The sequence below is a fragment of the Hipposideros armiger genome, unplaced genomic scaffold (genome assembly GCF_001890085.2).
Source record: "Hipposideros armiger isolate ML-2016 unplaced genomic scaffold, ASM189008v1 scaffold_128, whole genome shotgun sequence".
NCBI lineage: Eukaryota > Metazoa > Chordata > Mammalia > Chiroptera > Hipposideridae > Hipposideros > Hipposideros armiger.
This window is the reverse complement of record NW_017731478.1, coordinates 984,451-1,006,499: the sequence shown is the minus strand read 5'-3', so window position 1 is coordinate 1,006,499 and position 22,049 is coordinate 984,451. Positions and strand designations below refer to the sequence as shown.

Below are 22,049 nucleotides of genomic sequence, written 5' to 3'. Positions count from 1 at the left end.
ATGCTGTTCCCTCTGCCTGAAATGCCCTTCCCCCAGATCGTCCCACTACTGACTCCTCGCCTCTTCGCAGAGACCCCTTCCCTGAGCCCCTCATCACTCACCCCATTTTATTACTTTCACTGTGTGATTTATTCTAAAGTTATCTTGCTTCCTTACAGGAGCCGTGGCGTACTGTCCTCCTCACGCGTAAACAGGGCAGCTCCCCGGAGCAGGAACTTTATCCTGCTCACTGCTGAACCCCACTTCCCAGAGTGCTGACTGGCAATCGTAGGTGTTCGGCAATTTCCTGGCTCAGTGGTCACAAGACGGCCTGTGGGCCGGCCAGGATGCGTGCCCACCCACGTGGGTGGTGCCCGAGGCCCTGCCGCAAGCGAAGCTGCGGGGGTGGGCTGGTGAGACGACAGTGTTTGGCAGGCTCGTGTCATCTGTCGAAAGCGTGGAGCCATCCTGCCCCAGGACAGCCCCCAACATCTATGACATGCCAATAGCACCCTCTGAGTGCCAGGCCAATGTGGGAAGAGTGCCCCTTTGGGGACACAGGCTTAGAGCTTGTTGGGTCCAGTGGGGAGTGGGGCAGGGACAGAGAAAACGCCCCGCCTGTCTGCTGACCCTGAGCGTCACGTGGTGACAATAAATCATGCCCCAGTCAGCTGCTTGGGGAATCACCCCACAGCTCCCCACGGAACCCAATGACCTCGGCCGGGAATAAGGTCAGGATGAGAGCTGGACGGGACAGCGCTCCCTGCCAGGCCCGAGCTGCCAATGGCTAGGCGCCGAGCCCCGCCTGTGGTTCTAGAAGCTCATGCGAGGATCGAATCACACGGAGTCAGGCTGAGGCACAGCCATGCTTTGGGGCATGCACAGTGCTTTCAAATTTTTGAGAAGTTGCCAACGTTGAGAAACTAAGAGATTTCACATCCAAAGATGGATTTCTGGCTTCTCTCGAAGAAAAAACCCCAGGCCCACATGGCCGCACGGTTGACTCTTTGCTGAGGCCAACGTGTGCCCACTTCAGAAAGAACACGAGTTCTCCACATGTCGCTGTCCCCACTTGTCCCACGGCTCGCACCCACCTGTTTCACCATGTACTGGGCCTGCTGTGCCCCAACAGGCGAGGAGTCTGCCAAGCTGCTCTTAGCCCCCCATCGGCCCCTCACGCCTCACAGCCCCTCAGCCACCAGTGTGCTCACCCTCCTTCTCAGCAGGAGGCACAGGGCTCCTGCTTTTGCCTCGAGGACTGTTGCTGGGCTGCTGAGGGGCGTTGCTCTCTGGCTGCAGGTGCTGTGCTGGCTGTGGGGCTGAGGGCGCCGTCTTAGGGGCAGCTGTGTCCTCCCGGGGTGGCTCGTGGACTTTGGTGACCTGCTGAAGGAAGCAGAAAAAAGTGAGTGTCTTTACAGGCCGTGCACAGGCCATGGAGACCAGCTAAGGTTTTCGGGGCCCCCTGCGTCTGCCCAGCCTGGAACTGGGGCCAAGGAGAGGCAGTGCAGGTGGAGTGGCAGGACTCCAAGTCTCTGCGCAGTGTGGGCTGGGCCCACCCATCTCTGTTGCCCGTTACCCTTCCAACCCAGCCCGTACCCCAAGTCTCTCGGGGTCTCTGAGAGATCGGGACTACCCCACCTCGGGGGTGGGCAGCACCGTCGGCACGCCCTGTGCCCCTCACTCACAAAGCCCTGGTCAGCTCAGTTAGCAGGCCAGAGCCCCCACTGCGTTTGGGGAGGCCAGGCCCACCCCCGGGAGGAGCAGCTCTGGCAGAGGCTGGGCCATCACGAGGCAGAGGAACCTCCAGGGGCCTCCTCCTTGGCCTGGGGAATCTTCCAGCGGGGGCTTCCCCGAAGACCTCGTGTTTAGAATTGGTGGGGCCCCCATCCTTCTCCCCAAAGTGCTGTGACAGCCAGAGGGACTTCCTGCCTTCCCATGGCCCAGCGCCTGGCTCTGGACAGCCCTCAGCGGGTGAGGCGGAGGTGGGGGACATGGAGGGCGAGCCGAGCTGGCTCCCAGGGCCTCCAAGGGCGCTGGGCCAGGACAGAAGGGGGGAGGCCTGCAGGCCAAGCGCCCTGGTTCCTCAGAGCCCCACCCGGCACGCCTGCCAGGCCCGTAGCTGTTCCCGCCTCATCTCCATGGGGATTTCTCCAGGAAACAGAAGGCGGCTGGGAAGAGCAGGGCCGCAGGTGCTGGCCCCGCCCGCCCGGGCTGTGCAGGGCTCTGGCCTGATCTGCTGTCTCTCTCAACAGGAAGCGAAGGTCAGACAGGCCAGGGGGCTGCTGCCTTGCTCGGGGAGGGGGGGGGGAAGGCCTGGCACTCACAATGGGGGGGATGGCGGCCGCCCGCTGCTTTAGCTGCTTCAGGTCCAGCGGCTTCTGGGGTGAGGCGTTGGCCCTGGCATCACCGGCTGGGGTGAGGAGGCTGGGCCGTGGTGACAGCAGCCTGAGGGGGAGACAAGCGTCAGGCCCATGGCTCGCAGCTGGTCCCTCTTGGTTCCAGCCCTGGACCACACAGGTGGGGAGCTGAACATCCGGGGTCACCAGGCCGCCCGAGGAAACCAACTAGGTCTCTGGGAGTGGGGAGCAGGGAGGGGGCTGTTCCTTCCCTCCTCTGGTCCACGCAGGTCCCACAAGAGGCCGAGAGTCCCTCCGACCCCAGACCAAAGGCCCAGGCCGGGACCCAACACTCCCCTGAGACAGCCCAAGGCAGGGAAAGCCCCAGGGGAGCTCAGACAGCCCACACCCCACATGGTCCTTTACAAGCTGCCAGAAAGCCAAAGAATCGACTATGGTTCGGTGAACGCAGGCGATTCCGGGAGATTGTGTATCACCCAGACATGAGGCTCGGACACCAGGGTGGGGCCCTGGCGTGGAGCTGAGTGGGCCCCGCTTACTGGAAACAGGTGTCGGTGAGCCCACCTGCTTCGCTGGAATGTCCCACTAACTGGAATGTCACCCACAAACCATTTACTGAGAAGCTAAGAGCAGATGGACCGCAGGCTTTGCATGGAGTGGGGCTGGTCAGTACGTGTACTGTCCACCCGTCAGCCATGGTGCTGAGCTAGGTCTGGGGGTGCCTCGCTCCCCCCCCAGAGAGGTCACATCGTGTGCTGCTGACATTCGGAACTGGGCATTGCGTCTGCACGGGGCACACAGCACAGCCAAACTGGGTGCCAGGGGCAGGGTCGCTCCAGGGTAGGGCTGCGGTGTCTGAGGCACCTGGGCCCAGCCTGACCCAGGGGTGCTCCTGAGCTGCTCGTGGGCACTGCCTCCTTCACAAACTCGTCAGGGATTTCCAGGACATCCCAGCACTGGGCAGAGCACCCTGTCACACTCCCCGTCTGGTTTCCTCGCCTGCCCACTGGGGCTGCCTGGTTCCAGCCAGCTCTCGATTCCCTGGGAGGACCTGCGCTCACTGAGCACTCAGCAGGCCTGGCGCTGTGCTTGGGGTGCACAGAGGAGACCCAGGGTGCAGGGTATGCCTGCAGGGCGCCAGGGTCAGCTGGGTGACCAAACAGCAATGTAAGGGCATTGGCTGCAGGCTGGGATTCCGCCAGAGGGCAAAACCAAGGCCAGCTCCCCAAAGCCTGAGGGTTCTGTAGGCACCGCCCCTACTGTGCGCTGTGACCATACCAACGCCAAATGCGGCGTGGAAGCCACAGCCAAGGCCTTTGAGGTCAGACCTGGGGCAGCCAGGACGTGCTCATGCCACCCAGTGTCCAACAGCCAGTGCCCGACGCCCAAGAAGGAGAAGATGGAGGGGTGGGCTCCTTCCTACAGCCGGATGGGGGGGGCGCACACACATGACATGCAGCCTAGGTTCCCTCTGTGGTGGGTGTGACAGGCCAGTCGTGCAGGTACCAGTCTCCGCTGGCATCTGCCACACGCTTGGCTGAGTGGAGACAGACTTGGTGACGCCTGCTGGCGGTGCCCATGGCACGCAGGTGTGACCGGGCACACAGGGAGGTCACGCTGACTTCACCACGCTCAGTGGCCTCCCTGATCCTCACCTCCCTCGACCTCTCCAGGTCCCGCTTGACTCGGGGACCACCTGAGGCCTCCTGCAGCTGCTCTCTCTCCTTGCCCCCCTGGACTCAGGCCGAGGCACCCTGACCAGGTCCAGGCTCCGACGCTGTCCCCAGTCCAGGCCATCTCCACCTCGGGCACAACTGCCACCAAACCCAGCCTCCCCTCCTTTCACGTTTACTTATCACCCTCCGTGTAAAACAACTCGCGTTTGTAAACTTAAATTTAAAAACGAACACACTGCGGTCACTTTGGAAAGGAGTCTGGCGGTTCTACAAGATGCCAGTCACGGAGTCACCATCTGCCCCAGCAATGACACTGCGGGATGTGTGTGTGCCCGAGAGAGCCGAAGACACACGTCCACACAGAAACGTGTTCCCGGAAGATCACAACAGCAGCAGTGCTATCCACACCGGCCAAAAGGTGCCAACGACCCAATGTCCAAACCAGATGAATGGAGAAACTGTTGCCCAACCGCACAATGGAATGCTACTCAGCCATAAACAGGAGTGACGCACGGACACTCGCTACAACGTGGATGAGCCTTAAAACCATGATGTTGAGAGAAGCCAGATACAAAGGACACATGTTGTGTGAGTCCGTTTCTATGAAATGTCCAGAATGGGCGAATCCACAGAGACAGAAAACACACTAACAGTTTCCAGGGGCTGGGGATGGGGGGGTGAAGGGGCTGAGGAAGGACTTCTGATGGGTACAAGGTTTGCTTTTCTTTTTTGGGGAGGTGGGGGGGGGGGATAATGAAAATGTTCTGGGATTAGATTGTGGTGATGGCTGCACAAACTCTGAATATACTAAAAACCAGTGAACTGTACACTTTAATGGCTGAACTATGTGACATGTGAACTATACCCCAATAAAGCTGTTATAAACAAGAAAATGAAGATACTGGTGTATGCTAGCCATGAAATCTATGGTTTGATATATTAACTACATTGTTTCTATGAACAAAATAATGCTGTTATATTTTTATGTTTTGCAAAAATACAAAAATACTTTGAAATACAAAGTTTAAGTTAAAACATAAAACTTTTAGGGCCGGCTGAGCGGCTCAGTTGGTTAAGAGCTCGTTCAAGAGTGCGAGCTCTGAGCAACTAGCAGTTTGAGTCCCAGCCTGAGCTGAGCTGCTGCTGAGCTGCCTGCCACCGCTCCTCGTCCCAGCAACCGCGGAGGGCAGGCGCCAGGCTCTCTCCTCTTTGTTTTCTTGGAAGACAGCAGCTTTTATTTCTCTCTCTCTCTCTCTCTCTCTCAGCCCAGGGCAGGATAGGGGCGCTGGGAGCCTGGCACGGTGCACGTGACCCAGGAGGGGCAGTGCTGGCAGCATGGCTGGGAGTAGCCGCCCCCGCTCCTAGCCCACCCACCCTGTAGCTCAGGGCTCGGGCTTCTGGTTCAAATCCCGCCTTTGGCTGTGTGCTTTCATCAGCTGTGCCTCAGCTTCCTCCTCGGTCACGGGGTGTGAGACGGTCAAGGGGAGCTCTGAGCGGGCTCAGAGAACGCACATGGAACGCTAAGGATGGAGTCGGGTGCTAAACGGGTCCAGCGGTCTTGCTGCTACTGTGGTTCCTCCTCCCGCCCTCAAAAGCCAAGGCTGGGGAGGGGGCAACTGGGGGCGGGGAGCACACCGGGCCTGTGACAGTGCGTCCTCTCTCGTTAGCTCCCGCCTCAGTTTCCCCACTCACCCCGGGCTGGGATATCCCTTGCCACCACGCTGGGGCCAGGAGGGCAAGAGAAAGCTGCTCTGTGAACAGGGTCCATACAGATGGGACCGTGCTGCCTCCCTGGCCCCCAGGGCCTCGCCCGCCTGCGCCTTCCCTCCTGCCCTCTCCCCGCCGCCTCACTCTGATCCTTGCCACAGGCCTTTCTACCGTCTACTGGACACTCATGAGGCCACAGGCCCTTTGCACTGGCTGTTCCGCTGCTGGCTTTCCCTCCCTCGCCTCACACCACGGGAGCAGGCCATCCTTCAATGTCACCCCACTGGACAGGCCTCCGGACGGCACGGCCCACGACCCCAACCCTTCCACCATCCACTGAGCACGTCCGCACTCACTTTACCATGGCAACTCTCAGACTGGCGGCTCTCACTAGGATGGAAGCTCCCTGGACGCAGCACCCCTCAAGCCCAGAATGGTGCGCCTGGCACACACACTGGTGCCCAGTTCATCATTTATGGAATAAAGAAATCAAGGAGAAATCGCTGCTATAATTCTCCCGAGATTCCAAGGCTCAGTGGCAGAAGCCACACGCCGGCCCCCTCTTGGAGTGGCCTGTGCGGGTTCCTGAAGCAGTTCCAAAACGGGGCAGCACATTTTGTATTGAGCGCCCACTGTGGGCCTGGCAGGCCCGGCGGTTCACGCCTAGTGACTCCATCATCCTCACAGTGACTCGTAAGTGGGAACACCCACGCCCACCTTACAGATGAGACAGCTGAGTCCGAGGGGCAGGGGCTTCCTGAAGGCCTGACCCTGCCATAAAGTGCCCAGGCACCTTCCCAGGGAAACGGAACAGGGAGGGCCGGCAAGCGCCAAGCTTTGCAATCACAGCCACTATCTCTGGTCGTGAGCCCAGGAAAGTCCCTGGTGCGGCTGCCAGGAGAGAGTGATGGAGAATAAAGTAAAACAGCAGGATATGGTTTTCTCTCCCAAAGTCGTCCAGGCAGGGGCAGGGCCAGGACCAGATGCATCTATGTCTGTCCAGGGCACCCCGCTCACCGTGCCGGGGCTGCCTGCTGGGGAGGAGGGCGGTGGGCGTGCGGCCAGGACCAGGGGTTGTCCTGCGGGGGTGGGGGTGGGGGGGCACCCATCCCACCGGCCCTTCCGAGAGGCCCTGGCTGCCAGGGCGTGCTCTGACGTGTGTCTCCCCCTCGCCCTCCAGCGTCCGTCCGCCTGGCCCTGCACGACTGTGGCCTGCGGAGGGAGGGAGGGAAGGCGGCCAGCCAGGAAGAGGTCAGTAGGCTGGCCTGAGTCCAGCCTCACCCCGAGGGCAGGGCCTGGCCTCAGTCACACAGGGCGTGACAAACCAGGTGTCCTGACTTCCCGCCCAGGGCTCTGGTTCCCAGGGGACGGAATGCTGGACATTCGGGCAGGAAGAGTGGAAAAAAGCCAGGCCCAGCTGGGGAGGAAAGGACACGTCCCTGGGTGGAGCTGTTGGAGGAGGGGTGGAGAGGCTGAAAGGTGTCTGGCCCGAGGGGTCCCGGGGGAGGGGGGGCACTGACGGACTCAGGCCAACGCCCCCAGCTCTCCAGCCTGGGCCGGCCACGTGTACCCACACAGGCTTCCAGGAGGCTGCTTATCAGCGTGGCTGCCACATGAGCTCAGCACTCATCCGGCTAAGGGCAGAAGCGTTTTCCATGACTGTCCCTGCGGCCAGCAGCAGCGAGGGTGGGGCGCTGCCCGCCCTGACCCCGTTACCTCGGCACAAAGCGGGCGGAGCGGCCAGACCTTGGCCCAGGGCCCCCCCCACAGACTGAGCCGCGATGAGCACTGGTTTCCGAGCTGCGTCTGTTGGGCAAGCAGCTCGGGAACTCTGCGCCCTCAGGAGCCTGCTGGCCAGGCCTCTGCTTATCGAAGGGCCACCCACCAGACCATCTGTTTCTCACACAAACAGGGAGAGGTTCCTGTGGCCACCAGGGACCTCCGGACACAGGGAGCAGAGGCCAGCGTGGCTCACCTGCTTTTGTGGAACATATGGAGACCCAGAGAGCACTGGCAGAATCTGATTTTCCTATGGAATGTTCTAGAACTTGCCATTTTAACATTCCCTGAGGTGAATCATGGGGCAGAGGAAACGGCTCTGAGTGAACGCGTCGAATTTGAAAGTCAGATTTTCCTCCCTCTCGCTCTGCCCAGAACTTTTCCGAGATGTGAGGAGAGAAAGCAGACCGCACTGTTTTTAGTCAAAATAAAAACGACCCGCCTGCCTCACTAGAAAACAATTCCTCAAGACGCCCAGGGGCAAGCAGAGCGGGTCTTGAGCCACTGGCCTCGGCGTCCTGCCATCGGCCCCAACTCAAGCAGACGAGCTTCGATTCTGGTGGGGACCTCGGGGTCCTCAAGCGTCTGTGCTGAAAGTGGTTAAAATCTAGCGTACCCAGGGGCTTGGAGGGACAGGTACCCCGCGCCAGGGACAAAACAGAGGTAAGAAAGGGAGGAACATGTGCCCGAGACTCAGCTGAGCTGCCACCTCCTGGTCCCCACCGCCTCCTGTGTCTGGACGCCACTCAGTATCTGCCCCCTAACACCGCACGCGCTCCCCTGAGGGTAGCACAGAGTCTGCCTCCTGCGCTGCTGTCTTGGTATCCAGCTGGTGCTCACTAAGTGTTTGCAGAGGGAAAAGGTACAAGCCCACGCACCTGTTCTTGTCGCCTCCCTCAGGCTCGTCCACCTCGTCGGCACTGCAGGTGGCACTGGAGTCGCTGTCCTGGGGGGCACCTGAGCCCTTGGCCGAGGGGGCTTTGCCGCCAGGGCCTCCGCCCCCCTCTTTCTTCTCCACTTTGAGCGCCCCCTCGGGCGTGGGCTCGGCGCCTGCCTCCACAAGCCCCTTGGCCTTATCCGGCCCCTCCTCCGAAGCTTCCTCCTTGCACTCAGTTTTGATGGGCTCGGCGGGGGGAGCCTCCCCGGGCTCGTCCTTTGGGCCCACATCCACGGCCAGCTCTTGGGTCACGGGGGGCTTCTGCTCCTCCCCCTCCTCCACCGCCGGGGGCGCTGATGAGGCCTCTTCGTCCTTCTCCTCCTTGGGGACCACAGGAGGGGGCGGGGCAGGCGACGGGGCTGCTGGCGGGGGCGTGGGCGGGCCGGCGGCTTCGGGGGCTGGGGTGGCTCAGGGGGTGGCACGTCGGTGCCCACGGCGGGCGGGGGCTTGGGCCCATTCTGCCCCGTGTCCTTGGCGGCCTCGGTTCGAGGCGACGGGATGCTCTCGGTGTCGGAGCTGTTGTTGATGGCGGCTGCGGGGGGAGAGCAGAGAGGAACTGAGACAAGTGGGGGGCTTGGGAGTGGAGGCAGGGGCGGCCTTCCCCACGTCACCCCACTACACGTCCTGGCTCCCGGCAGGAGCTCAGGATGCAGTGGCCCCATGACCCGACACCAAACCACCCTGAGGCTCCTACGACCCCTGTGGCTATCCGTTGCTGTGTCGTCATAACACCACAATGTAAATCGGGGCCCATGAGCTAGGAGGAGCCCACACTCGACGCATTCCCCCGTCTGTTTCCCACAGGGCCTGGTATACAGCAGGTGCATAGTAAGTGATGACCAAACGATTGCATGTGTGTACAGATGAAGGGCAAGGGGACCCGGCTCTTTAGCCTTGAGAAGCCACTCCTGTCACTTCTCCAGGTCTCAATCCCCCACCCCCCTGCCCCATTTTCTATAACACGGGGACATTAAAAAAACCCTGTATTTGCTGTTGTGAAATCAAACCAGGTTAAGCGTCGTGGATGAAAACACTGGTAAAAATCAACAGAACAGCTGAGCCGAGCGTACTCATCTGCAGGGGTGAGGCAGGGAACAGCATGGGGAACAGACAACGCACGGGGAAGGGGGGACAGAGGCGGCGACAGCACAAACGGTGGTGCTCACAGGCAGAAGCATGCTCACAGAAGTGGGGCCCCTCACAGAGGACAGGTGACCTTGGGATGCCCCCCGCCCTGGCCCTACCCCCGCCCCCCCAGGCCAGACAGCCACATTCATACCTGGGCCACTGCACTCCCCTCTGGGCACCTCGTTCCCAGAGGCATGTAAGGCTGGAAGGAAGTGAGAGAAGGGTTAGAAGCCAGGTGGCGTGAGCAGAGGGGAGGGAGGGGGAGGCTGGGGTGGCTGGGGAGGCAGGGCCAGCAGAGGGGCGGAGGGCCAGCAGGCAGCGCAAGGACCCACAGTGGCGGGGCTGGCCACTCCCCTGCCCTGCCCTCACAACCCTCATCCTTTGACCGGAATCCTCTCCCTCCCGACTCTGGGCACCAGTAACCCCAGGTGACCTGCAGCGGCCCCAGCCCATGATGGGGTCCCGCAGGGTGAGAAGCGAGTCCTGCCCACTCCTGGGAATCCTTGGACAGGTCACTGGCCTTCTCTGGTTCACGGCTGCCAAGTCCTCACCCCTCAGATGCGGAGCCAGGCCAGCAGGGGCTGCTGGGACCCTGGACAAAGGCTTCCTTCAGCCTTCACTGCCCGCACTGACCCCTGCTCTCTCCTACCTCGAGCCTCCCTACGAGGCCCAGGTTAAGGGCCACACGTTCCGAAAATTATCACCTCATCCATAGCAACACCGGGCTTGCTCTGTGGGTGCTGAGCTCCGGGGGAGGCTCCCACACAAATGACTCATGTAATCCTCCATAACCTCTAAAACGGGGACAATCATCACTCCTGTTTGCAGATGAGGAAACTGAGGCCCAGAAAGGTTAAGTCACGTGCCCAAGCCACACTGCATGGGGACAGGACAGGGTTGACCCTAGCAGCCAATGCCCTTAACCACTGGCCGTCCTGCCCCTGCCTGCTGACTAGCAATGTCCTTCCCTCCCTTGCACATGGTCAGACAACAGGACAGAGGGGGCCAGCAGTGAGGTCCTGGCACAAGTGGCTTAACCCTCACAGACTCAGTGTGTTCGCCTATAGAATGGGCAGTTCACGCCTGGCTTTCTCCCCTACCAAGAAGCTTATCTGCATCAGGAGTTCTCGGGTGTGAGCACAGAGGCCTAGGGGCTCAGGCAGCTGGGCCACCCCCAAAACGGTTCTCATTCAGGTCTGGGAGTATCTACCAAGTTTGAATTCTGGTCCCCAAACCAGCCAACTATGTGACCTTGGGTAACCGCTCTGTGCCTCAGTTTCCTCATCTGTAAATGGGACGGTAACAGCACCTCCTCCATAAGGCTTTTGGGACCATTAAAAGATTAAGTCAAGGCTATTGTTCTTATTATGACCACGAGCGCTACTGGAGACAGTACTGGGCTAAACGGATTACTTCTCCCTCCCAGAGCTGCTTTATCTCCGGCCTGGATGCAATGAGGCACTGGCTACCCACCCCCTGGAGGGGCCTGCTGGGGCTGGCTGGGTATGCCAGGAGGTTCCACTGGGGCAACCTCAGGCCCTCAACCAGAACCGATCTTGCCTCCCCTGTCTTGGTCCCAGGGGACAGGGTTACCCAACAAATGCTGGCTGGCTGGCAGGCTCCAAGTCTACCAGTTACCTGACACCCTGCTGAGTGACTCGCCTCCCCCTGGGCCTGTTTCCTCATTCATAAGATGGGGATGTCACCTGTACCTTTGTGCAGGACCTTCTAAACTGCTACCCTCGATCTGCTCAGAGAAGCCTCAGCTCCAGCCAGACCATCAACACCGCCAGCAGAGAATGCCCCTCTCCCATCCCTGATGGAGTGTGTGAGCCCTCCAAGTGAGCTCACTGATGCACAATTCTTGCTGGGCAGCTCTGCTCTGGTTTTAATGCTCAGCCAAGGTCCGGTTTCCTTTCACTTTCCCAGCAAGACTTCATCCTGCCCACACCCACAGCTGGGAGGATATTTAGAGAGGGTATGGGCTTTTGCTCCCTAGGTCTTCCCTTTCCCTGACTACAGACTCAGGAGCCAACTCAAAGACCAGAGAAATGTGCAGCCTCCATCAGACATTGGCCAGGCCTCTGGCCAATGTGGGCTAGAGAGGCCCTGAGCTGGCAAGGAGGCCAGACAGACTCAGGCCCAAACCGAGACAACAATAACCAAAGGGCCTGATTCTCTATTTTCCACCAGAAAGTAGGGTTCGGGCTGCTGAATACACCTCAGGCTGGTGAAGCCTGAATTTATCTGCAGGCCTGGCTTACAGAGCCAGAGGTGACACGCACGTTCCTCCGCCACGCTGGCAGCTCGGGAGTTGAAATGCAGAGACAGGCAGACAGGAGCAAGGGTAGGAAACCCCAGGCAGGGACAGGAGGAGGGAAGATTTCATTCACCAAGAACCTGAGCGCCCAGCAGGGACAGCTCTGGGCAGGGAGAGGATGGAAGGAGAGGCAGAGTCGTTCAGCTAAGCAGGGGTTGGGGTCTCAGGGGCGCCATGCCACTGGGGGTGGGGTGGGGAGTGGGTGCAGACCTAGGGAAAAGGGAGAGGGGTGAGGGCCAAGGGCAGCCTAGTTAGTGACCAGGAGCACAGGGCCTGCGTCGGGCAGCCTGGGGTGATTCCTGAATCTACTCTTGTACACTTGTCACACAGTGGAGCCAAGTGTCACACGGAGGCCGGGCTCTCGAGTCAGGCGCCAATGAGGTGCAGTCAGAATCCTCCTCCTGAGGCGTGGGCAGCAGTGCCAGGGCAATTTAGATGACTCACTCTCACTCCCTTTGAGAAGCACTCACCTGGTGGGAGAATTCATCCACGGCAGGTGCAGCGATGCAGCTGGGGGGACCCCTGGGGTGCCGGGCCAGGACATTTAACTGCCCAACCCTTAGTTCCCCCACATAGAATATGAGGATTCGTGTGACACTTGAGAGTAAAAGGAGGCACTGTAATTATATAACTTTTGAAATATTTATCGACCAACAGATCGGTTCTACTTATATTGGTAACCTTGTAAAACAGTTCAAGTCAAAAGTCTATTTTCAAATTTTTTTTTCTTCTTCTAAAACATGACAGCAGAAGGGATGGCAAGACAACAGGTGTCACCAGGGCTGACCTGGACTGAACTCACCACAAGGGGTCAGGGGGATTAAACAGACAAGTGCCCGGCAGGCACAGAGAAACCAATTATGTTATTGTTGCCATCATCATCACCGTCACCACCGTCACCATCATGACCACCATCATCACCACCACCATCCTCACCACCACCACCACCATCACCATCACGACCACCATCACGACCATCATCACCACCATCACCACCACCACCATCACCACCATCATGACCACCATCACCACCACCATCGCCATCACGACCATCATGACCACCATCACCACCACCATCACCACCACCATCACCATCACCACCATCATCATGACCACCATCACCACCACCATCGCCATCATGACCATCACCACCACCATGACCATCATCACCGTCATCACCATCACCATCACCACCACTACTGTGCTCTCCTCTTTGGGGCAGTCCCAGCCCTTTCTCACAAGGACCCAGACGTTTCTAAGAGCAATCAGTCGCCACCATCCCACCCTCACCTTCTGCCTCCTCCGCCATCTCCTCCTCATTCCCGCTTGCGCCCGATGCTTCCATCTCCTCATCCTCCACCACAGGTGGGAAGGCGGCCTCCTCGCTGGCAGCGGCCGGGGTTTTCTTCTTCTTCCTCCGTGCGTTCCTCTCCTTTTCCTACAGCAAAGGGAGAGAAGCAGGTCAGGGCTGGGCCTGGGCTGTCAGCCTGGGGACTCCCAGTGCCCAAGGCCCCGTCACAGCTGAGGCGCAGTGATCCTAGCCACATGGCGCGAGGGCTCCTTTCATCCTCGCGCCCCACTGTGGCGGCCAAACGCGCCAGCAGTTGTTTCTACCCAGGGCTTTGTTCTTCTTCCATCATGTCCCAGATACACCTGGGGTGCAGCCTAGCCTATCTATCGGCTGCCCTGACATCCTTCCAGGACAGGTGAGGAAAGACCGCCTCTGCCTGAAGACCCCTGGTGATTACTCCATCCCTCTGACTGCCCTAGCCAGAGCAGTGACCATACCCCGGAGGGACACCCTCCTAGGCTCCAATCGGTACGTGTGGAGCAAATGAATGAATGAAGCTTTTCCTTGCCCGTCCCATCTGTCCCCCTCTGAAGCCTGGGGGACAGGCTAGCTTGGGAAGCTCATCACTTCATTCCACCAGTCTTCATAGGGCACCTACTGTATGCCAGGCACTATACCAGGGCTGAGAACACACAATGCCTGAGACAGACAAGGTTCCTAGCCCCAGTGGCCATCGAGTTAGGGAGACCAGCAAACAACACATCTCTTAAAAAGAAGGAAGGCTTAGAGGTGTGGACACAGCTGCAGAGGGGATCAGACGGGGTGGGGCGAGAGAGGGCAGGGGATACACTGGATGGATGGTCGGGACGGGCTTCTCCGAGGAGGTGCTGAGAGGGAGCTGGCTGGGCAAGGCTCTGGACGACAGTGGTCCGGGTGGAGGGAGCTGCAAGCCCAAAGACCCAGAGGCAGGCATGAGCTGGGTGTGTTCGAGGAACAGAAAGGAGGCTCTCATTGCAGAGCCTTTCACTTCCCTCCAAACCACGCCCCGGCCCCCAAAAGCCCTGCTCCTCATGCAGGGAGGCCAGGAGCCCACCCCCCAGCTAGGGTACAAACATCACTCCTTATTGATGGCTTCCATCTTTGCATGTCACTGGCCGGGCACTCTAGGGAAGCAGAAGAGACATCTTGGGCATTTCTTTACCCCACCGTGCTGAGACAGGCAGAGGCTCAGATGGTGTTTGTTGATTGACTAAGTGACCACAAATGGCAGCGTCAGGGCTTGAACCCAGAGCAGAGAGTTAGGGATGAGTGAAGGCAGTGTGCTAGGGGGTCTCGAGGTGACCATGGGGAGTGGAGTGGACCCTAAGACGGCACCCACTCCACTACAGCCGGTGTGACAAGAGGGGGTTGCAGCCTGAGCCCTTCGGGGTCTCTAAGGAAGGAAACAGAAACTGCAACACTCCTGGACGTGCCAGCAGCTCTCAGCAAAGCCCCTTCTTCTGGGTTGAAGACTGTCCCCCCAGAATTCATGTCCACTGAACCTCAGAATGTGACCTTATTTGGAAATAAGCTCTTAGCAGATGTAATTAGTTAAGATGAGGTCATACTAGATTAGGGAGGGCCCTGAATCCAATGACTGGTGTCCTTATAAGAGGGAAATTTGGACACCGAGGCACACAGGGGAGTGATGCATCTACAAGCCAAGGAAGGTCAAGGATGGCCGGCCACCACCAGAGGCTGGAGGGGGGAAGGCAGGACCCTCCCCTGGAGCCTGCAGGGGGAGCCCGGCCCTGCCGACACTGTGCTGTCAGACTTCTGGCTTCAGAGCTGTGAGAGAATGAGATTTTGTTGTTCTAAGCCATCCAGCTGGTGGTATTTTGTTGTAGGAAACAAGAAATGAACACACCGTCCCTTCCACCAACCCCCCCAGACCCCAGGAAGAAGTCCCCCCCCCCACATCACAAGGAGGAACGGCCTGCTCTGGAGGCAAACACCCCGTCACCTCCAGGGACCAGCAGGCCCTGCCCGCCCCAGCCCCGCACCATGGCCTGGCTGGGAACAGGACTCAGGGGACCCCAAAGCCCAGCCCCAGTCCGAGGGTGGGATCACTTCCTGTCCTGCCTCCTCCCAGAGCAAATGAGCGTCCTCAGGGTGCAGCCACTGGGAATGCCGGGAGGAAAAGGGAAACGTCCATTTGCCCGTTAGTCACAGTTTCCGTCACCAGCACTGGGCCAGAGGACCATAGCCCTGCCCTGCCCAACGTCCACCGGCCGTTATGGGAACGCCTAGCCCCACCGCCCGCCCACTCCCGGGGCTGCCCCAGCCCTACACCAAACCCCAAGCTTCCCCCTGCAGGCCCCCGGCTGGAGCCCACGGAGGCGCGAGAAAGTTGTGTGGTAGTGGCTTCTGTGGGCGCGGCTGAGGGTTCCCTCTTCTTCCCCAATCTATTTTTGGCAGGCAGGGACTCACTCCAGTGCCCAGGGCTGGGGAAGGCAGGCCATTGGCTGCCTGAGAGATGGGTGGGACTTGGCCAGCTCAGGGAGCAAGGACTCCTTGGGCTGGCTGGGACGCAGGGCCTCTCCAGGAGGGTCTCCCCAGGTCAAGTCAGGCCAAGCGGGGTGAGTATGATGTCAACACCTGAACCCCACTAACGGTGGCTGGGTCTGATGGGTTGGGATGTACCGAGTGTCCCAGAATTACGCCAAATCCTTCCACACGCAGCGCCGCACCCAGAATCGGGAGACACTGGATACCAGCATTAATAATTACAGCTGACATTTACGAAGCACCTACAATGCGCCAAGTGTTTTCGAGACATAATTCACTGGATCTGCAGAGCTGCTCTACAAATCAGAGTATGCTGCTCCCTGCTTCAAACCCTCCAGGGGATCCCCAAAACCCTTGAAATAAAACCCTGGGTCCTCCCCTCCATGCAGCCCTCCGTGATCTAGACGTGGAACCTCCTCGCCTCTCCAGCTTGCTCGCCCGCCCCTCACCTCCTCCCTGCCTCTCCTGCAAACGCGCGCAGCGCCCCCAGTCACAGGTCCTCTGCACTGGCTGTCCTTCCACCTGGACACCCTGCTCCCAGATGCCTGCGTGGCTCGCTGCCTCAGCTCTTCAGAGAGGTCTTCCCTGATTCCCCTGTCAAATCAGCTAATCCTTGCCACCCATCAGTCACTTACTACTACACCGCTTGTCCTATCATCTTCAGACCACCATCTGAAATGATCTCTGTGTTAATCTGTCCCTCACACTAGAACCAGCCCCTCAAGGGCATCTCCGTGTTCTCGGCTGTGCTCCCAGCACTGCTGGAACACGGCCCGGTACAGGATAGGTGCTCTGTGACGACTTTTTTAGATGCACGACTCGACACACAAAGACACTGGCTCAGAGAGGCTGAGACACTGGCCCAAGACCACACAGCATATGAGTTTGAAAGCAGGTCAGGCTCAAGCCTGTGCGGCCTCAGAGGGAAAAGAAAGATGAGGCAAGGCTGGGCCTGGGCCGAGGCGAACAGAGCTGGAGAAACGCGGAAGCTAAGCCGCGAGGCCTGGATTCACAGATGGGAGAGCAGGGTAACCTTCGGCCAGCAGGAGGGGGAGGGAACGCCTCGGAGAAGACAGGGATGCCAAATGTTACATAACTCGGGGACAGCTCCGCCTGCCCCGTCCGATCCTGCTTCCTGCTGACGTCGCCCGCAGCCACGCTTGGCGCAAGGCAGGGAGGGGGACACCCACTGAACCTCTGCTTCCCCCACTCCTTCCTGCACTGGCCAAGGGTGACATGTCTTCCTGAGCTCCAGACGGGGCCTGGCCTGGCCAGCAGCCAGAGGTGGCTGCCGCGGCTTTAGGATTCACAAGGACCCATCTTCCTCCGGGGGACTGGAGGGTGCGGGGGAGGGGCGGGAGACAGAGGTCACTGAGTTCAGCGGCATCTCAGGAGGCCCGCTTGCATGCTCCAGCTCCGGCGATAGGGAGCTCACCCCTGCCCCGGGCGTGGCCCCCGTCAGGATGGACGGACCCAGGCTGAGCCCCACTTCCTATGACGGGACCCCGCGTCTGCCTCTAGAGCCCTCAGTGGAAGTCTGGCCCTTCGAGGTCAGCGGGAATGAAAGCCAACCCCACACTCCAAATGGCCCTTTCTCATCAACAAGCCGTCAGCGCGGCTCACCCATCTGTCGGCCTCAGAACGTGACTGGCCGGCTCCCCACCGTTGGTCCGCGGCCTGTGGCCCACTACTCGCCCAGCAGGACCACCCTCTGTGCAGTTCGGTGTGAGCCCTGTCTAGTGTCAGTGAGACAGGCCCACAGGGAAGCCAGGGGCTCCTCTGTGGCCCCACCAGGCATCCACCCCCTCCTGGCCTCATCACCCTCACCTGGGGGATGGGGACAATGGAGGCGGCCTCAGGGGGCCGGGAGGGAGAGGCCCATGCTGGGCCTCTGGGTCCCCCTCCTGTTCACACCTGCTTCTCAGCTGCCAGCGATGCTGCCACCCACCGGAGCCTTCAGGGTCAGGGGCCACCTCTAGCAGCCTCAGCTATGTCTCCCTCAGCCTTAGCTGGGCTGTCCCCTGGCTCACAAACCTTCAATGGCTCCCGCTGTCACCCCCCAGTCGAGCAGGAAAACCCCACCCACATGTACACCTGCTGCTGCCTCCCTGGCATACAGAGGGTGCTCAATAAAGGATTGCTGTGCGCCCAAGGAGGACAGCGTCCAACACCAAGTGCTGTCCGAGGGCCAGGCCCTGCCCTTTAACATAGGAGCTCATCTGCTCCTTGCAACAGCCCTCAAGCAGGTCCTGTCTTACCCGTTTCAGAGAGGAAACCGAGGACAGAGCGGAGAGGCCAGGTACCCGCGGGCACCAGTCAGTGAGCAGGAGGGGACGGCCGGGGTGAACCCTCTCACCCAGAGCCCTGCCCTCCACCACTCTGCTAGGCTGCTTCTCTGAATGAGTGAATGAGTGAATGAATGAATGAACAAGCCAATCAACCAACCAACCGCTCAGCCCGTCCAGGAGCAGACATACTCCATACCTGACTGACAACCAAGGGAGACGGGACACCTCAGCCACCAGCCACCACAAGCGCACAACCGCCACCACCATTGTGGCTCTCACTCACGGAGTTCTCGCGACAGGCCAGGCCCCATTCTAAGGGCCTTACGTACATTCACTCAGACCATTCCTACCACCTGGCTGGGTGGGGTCTCTGGTCCTTCAACCCTGCTCTCAAGTTTTGGGGTCCCCAGAGGTGCCGTGGGGCCAGGCCCTGGGGAAACCTGGAAAATGAGGCCTGAGGCCAGTGCGAGGGAAGGAGACGTCTGTAACCCTACGGCCTAGGCTATGGGGGTCGTGGAGGGGTGAGGGTGGGAGAGGCAGGAAGGATGGGGGAGAGGCAGGGAGGAGGAAGAGGTCGAGGGAACAGGAAGTCATCGCACCCTCGCCCTCACTGAGGCTTCCTCCCTCCCTGCAGAAAACCAGATTCCTGGGAGATCTAGGAAAAGGCGGGGCTCCTGGTGTGCCAGGGAGCACTCCGGAGGCATGAGGAGCGTCACAGACCAATTCCAGGGGTCCCGGCAAGTGACGGAGGCACAGCCTCACCAGACGTGACAGGGGACAGGGCCGCAAGCAGGGGCCCAACTGAAGCCTGAGGGCCGGCCTCAGCCCTGGCCACAGGGGCATCAACAGTGTCCCCCTAGAACACTCAGGGGGGCTAGGAAGGGGTGCCCTTAAATTCTGCACAGTGCTCAAGGAGGGTTCAATCTGTCCTTGGCCCGCCGTGTGCTGTGCAACTTCAGCAGCCTGCTCAACCTCTCTGGACCTAAGCAGGCTGCGTGGGGAAGCAACTCAGCACAGCTTCCCAGGACAGACTGCACAAACTTTAAATCCAGCAAGAGGTGGCCAGATCCGGGGGAGCGGGGTTGGGGGGAGGGCAGCTGAGCGTCCCCGCTCCTGTACCTTTACCTCTACAAGGAAAAATGCAGCCTGCCATTAAGAGTGTGGGTCCTCGGCTCACACAGCTGTGGAGTGAAACCCAAGTCAGCTGCTTATGAGCCCGACTGAGCCTCAGTTTCCCCATATCTGAAATGGTGACAATGCCTGGCATGTCACAAGTGTGCTCAAGTTGTGGGGAGGAGCAGAGGCCAACCCCAAACGGCCCTCACTGGTAAGCAGCTGCAGAGGAAGCAGAACATCTGCATGTTCGGTGAGGCCAGTCCACTCCTTCTGTGCTCCTGGGGGAGAGGGGGCGGGTCCTCAGCCCCTTGAGCCCCTGGGAGGCCCGGGCTGGGCTGGCTGCCCCCTGACCTGTCCTTCCCTCTCCAGGGCAGTCCTAAGACTGTGAGGTCAAACGGGGTAGAGGAGACGCTCCCTTGGGGTTCCTTTGCCTCTAGGTCTTCATCCCACTGCACTGACAGCCACAAATCCCACACGAGCCAGTGTGGGACCCACCAGGCTCCTGCCTCAGGCCCCAGCCGCTCTACAGGCCCCCAGGGGTGTCTGGGACGAGGGCTGAGGGTGGAGGCCGCAGGGGGGCCTGGAACACGGCTGGCACGCCTGCCCACGCGCGTTCCCAGGAGGGATATTCATGGCACGGATCGACCTGCAGCCGTCCAGTGGGTACCACTGGGCACGCGCCGTCAGAGGCCCCCAGGTCTGGCTGGGATGCCCCTGGGGGCAGGCAGTGTGTGTGTGGGGGGGCTCACCATCTTCAGCTTGTGCTGCTGCAGAATCTCATCCAGGTTCTGCCTCTTCTTGTAGTTGAAGTAGAAGTTCTTACACTGCGACACCGTCTTGGAACCCACCATGCGGGCGATGGCCGACCAGTTGCGGCCATGTTCCAGGAGACCTGAGGGGATAGGGCGGCAGGTGAGGGGCTGTGCCCACGGCCTGGGGGACACACAAGAGTCCCGGGCAGAAAGCAGCCCCGACACCAGGCCTGAGGCTCAGTGCTCGAGTCTAAGACTCCCCGGAAGAAGTGGTGGTTGGCAGGGGGCACCACAGAGGGTGGCGCAGGGGACCTGGCCTCCCTAGGCTGCGTGGGAGACGCCTAGGCTCTGGGCGCCGGGAGGGGAGGCGGCTGCTTGCCCTGGGTGTTCCCCCACCAAGGTTGCCGTCAAGGGTTCTGGGGGCCGAGGCTCGGGGCACATCCCCGCTCAGGCCCACACTTCTCCTGCCTCCCTGCTGTCGTGACCCAGCGCTGACACACTCGCAGCTGCAGCCGAGCCTCAGGAGACGGGCTGCACCGGGCCAGGGGAAGGAAGGAATGTGTGAGCGAGGCAGGGGGGCAGTGGCGAGTCCAGGTGGGGGTGAGCTGGGGCCGGGAGCCTCCGCGCCTAGGTTAACTGGGGCACCCCAGGGCCCCAAAGGTCCCTGCGGACACCTAAAGGCCCACCCTGGATTTGGGATGGCCCGGGGGCTGAGAGTGAACCTGCCCTCAAATTGCAGCCCCCATCTCTGAGTGCTTCTTCCTCACGGCCTCACAGCCTCCTGATGTGGGGAGAAGCCCCCAGGAACTGGCAGACCCCACCCCAAACCCACCAAGGTCAGAAAAAGTCCCCTCCATCCCCACAAACTCAGGCCAGGACTGTACCCCCTACTTTTATTTTCAATGCTCTAAACACCAGGCTTAGCCGAAACACACACATCCCACCCACCGGGTCTAGAGGCAGCGCCCCCTAGAGGGAAGTCTGGCCCTGGGTCTCAGCCCACCTGCCTGCAGAGCTCGGGCACACGTGGCCCGGTGTCTCTGCATTTAGGCCTCACCTCTGGGCACCACCGTGCCTTGTGCCACGGCCAGTCTGCAGAGCAGGTATGGTCAGCCCACTTCCCACTGATGGCCAGTGCCCAGGGGAGAGGCAGGAGGCGGGTTCCAGCCCTCCAGGGGCTGGAGGCAGGATGGGCCCCCTGGAGGGTGCAGGCGTGACGCCTGAGTCACGCACGTTGCTGGGAACACAGAGGCCTCTAAGCCCCAGAGCTAGGCTTGTAACGACTAAGGAAAGATTTCCCATAACAAAGTTTGAGGTCATTTTCGTTGAATTGAATCAAGCTGCACGCAGGGAGGGCTACGACTGAGATTCTGCAGGGGTGCAGGAGCCTGAGGGGCCGGCAGTCTGCGTTGGCATTTTGTCTTTCATTCATCCATCCATCCATCATCCATCCCTCCATCCCTCCATCCCAACATGTGCTGGCGGCTTGCTGCGTACAAGGCTCTAACAAAAATAAAATAACAGCAGCAGAAACATCAACAAACCACTGTGTCGCACGGCCAAGTGACCAGAGTTCGCAAAGCCCTTCAAAGACTTGGTTCTGTCTCATCCTTGCTGCGAGGCCACGACGGGTTTCCCTTCCCCACGAAGGGGGGCACAGTCACTCACAAGCTTATGGGACAAGCCCGGGGGGTCGAGCGGGCGTGGGGACCCGGGGTTTCTGCACTCCCACCTCTGGACCCAGCGGGTGGGGGTGGGGTGGACTGACAGGCCACCTGCTCCCCTGCGGAGGCCACAGGGCCACGTGGCTCCACAACGCTTCAGGGTTCCTCAAGGACAGGGGGAGGGGAGGGGAGGGCAGGGCAGGGCGTGGGATCAAGTGCAACCAGGCCCCCTGACCTTTCCCTCCGCCTGCGCCAGCAGCAGCAGCTGCCACTTCCACAGAACCTGGCGGAGGACGATGGGGACGCGCGTTTATTTATATTTCCCCAGCCGGGGCCAAGTGAGCCCAGGCAAACACGTCGGGCCGGAACCCTGGTTGGGAGGGGGGTGGGTCTCCCATCTGGGCCTCCTGGGGCGGGGGGCAGAGAGCGCCCAGAGGGCAGCTGAACCCCGGGGAGGCTGACGTTTCTGAAGGAGGCAAACAAATAAGGAGGCGGAGGGGAGTCTGGC

The 22,049-nt window shown here is 60.3% G+C and overlaps 1 protein-coding gene across 1 annotated transcript in view; it reads right to left on the bottom strand.

Moving 5' to 3' along the window:
* Nucleotides 1-22,049, bottom strand: part of NCOR2 (nuclear receptor corepressor 2) — a 192,075-nt gene that overhangs the window by 30,580 nt on the left and 139,446 nt on the right. The window contains 7 exon segments of the mRNA XM_019648881.1: nt 1,191-1,362; nt 2,304-2,424; nt 8,377-8,827; nt 8,830-8,967; nt 9,715-9,765; nt 13,174-13,321; nt 19,875-20,017. Of these exon segments, the coding sequence (XP_019504426.1) occupies nt 1,191-1,362; nt 2,304-2,424; nt 8,377-8,827; nt 8,830-8,967; nt 9,715-9,765; nt 13,174-13,321; nt 19,875-20,017 (1,224 nt within the window).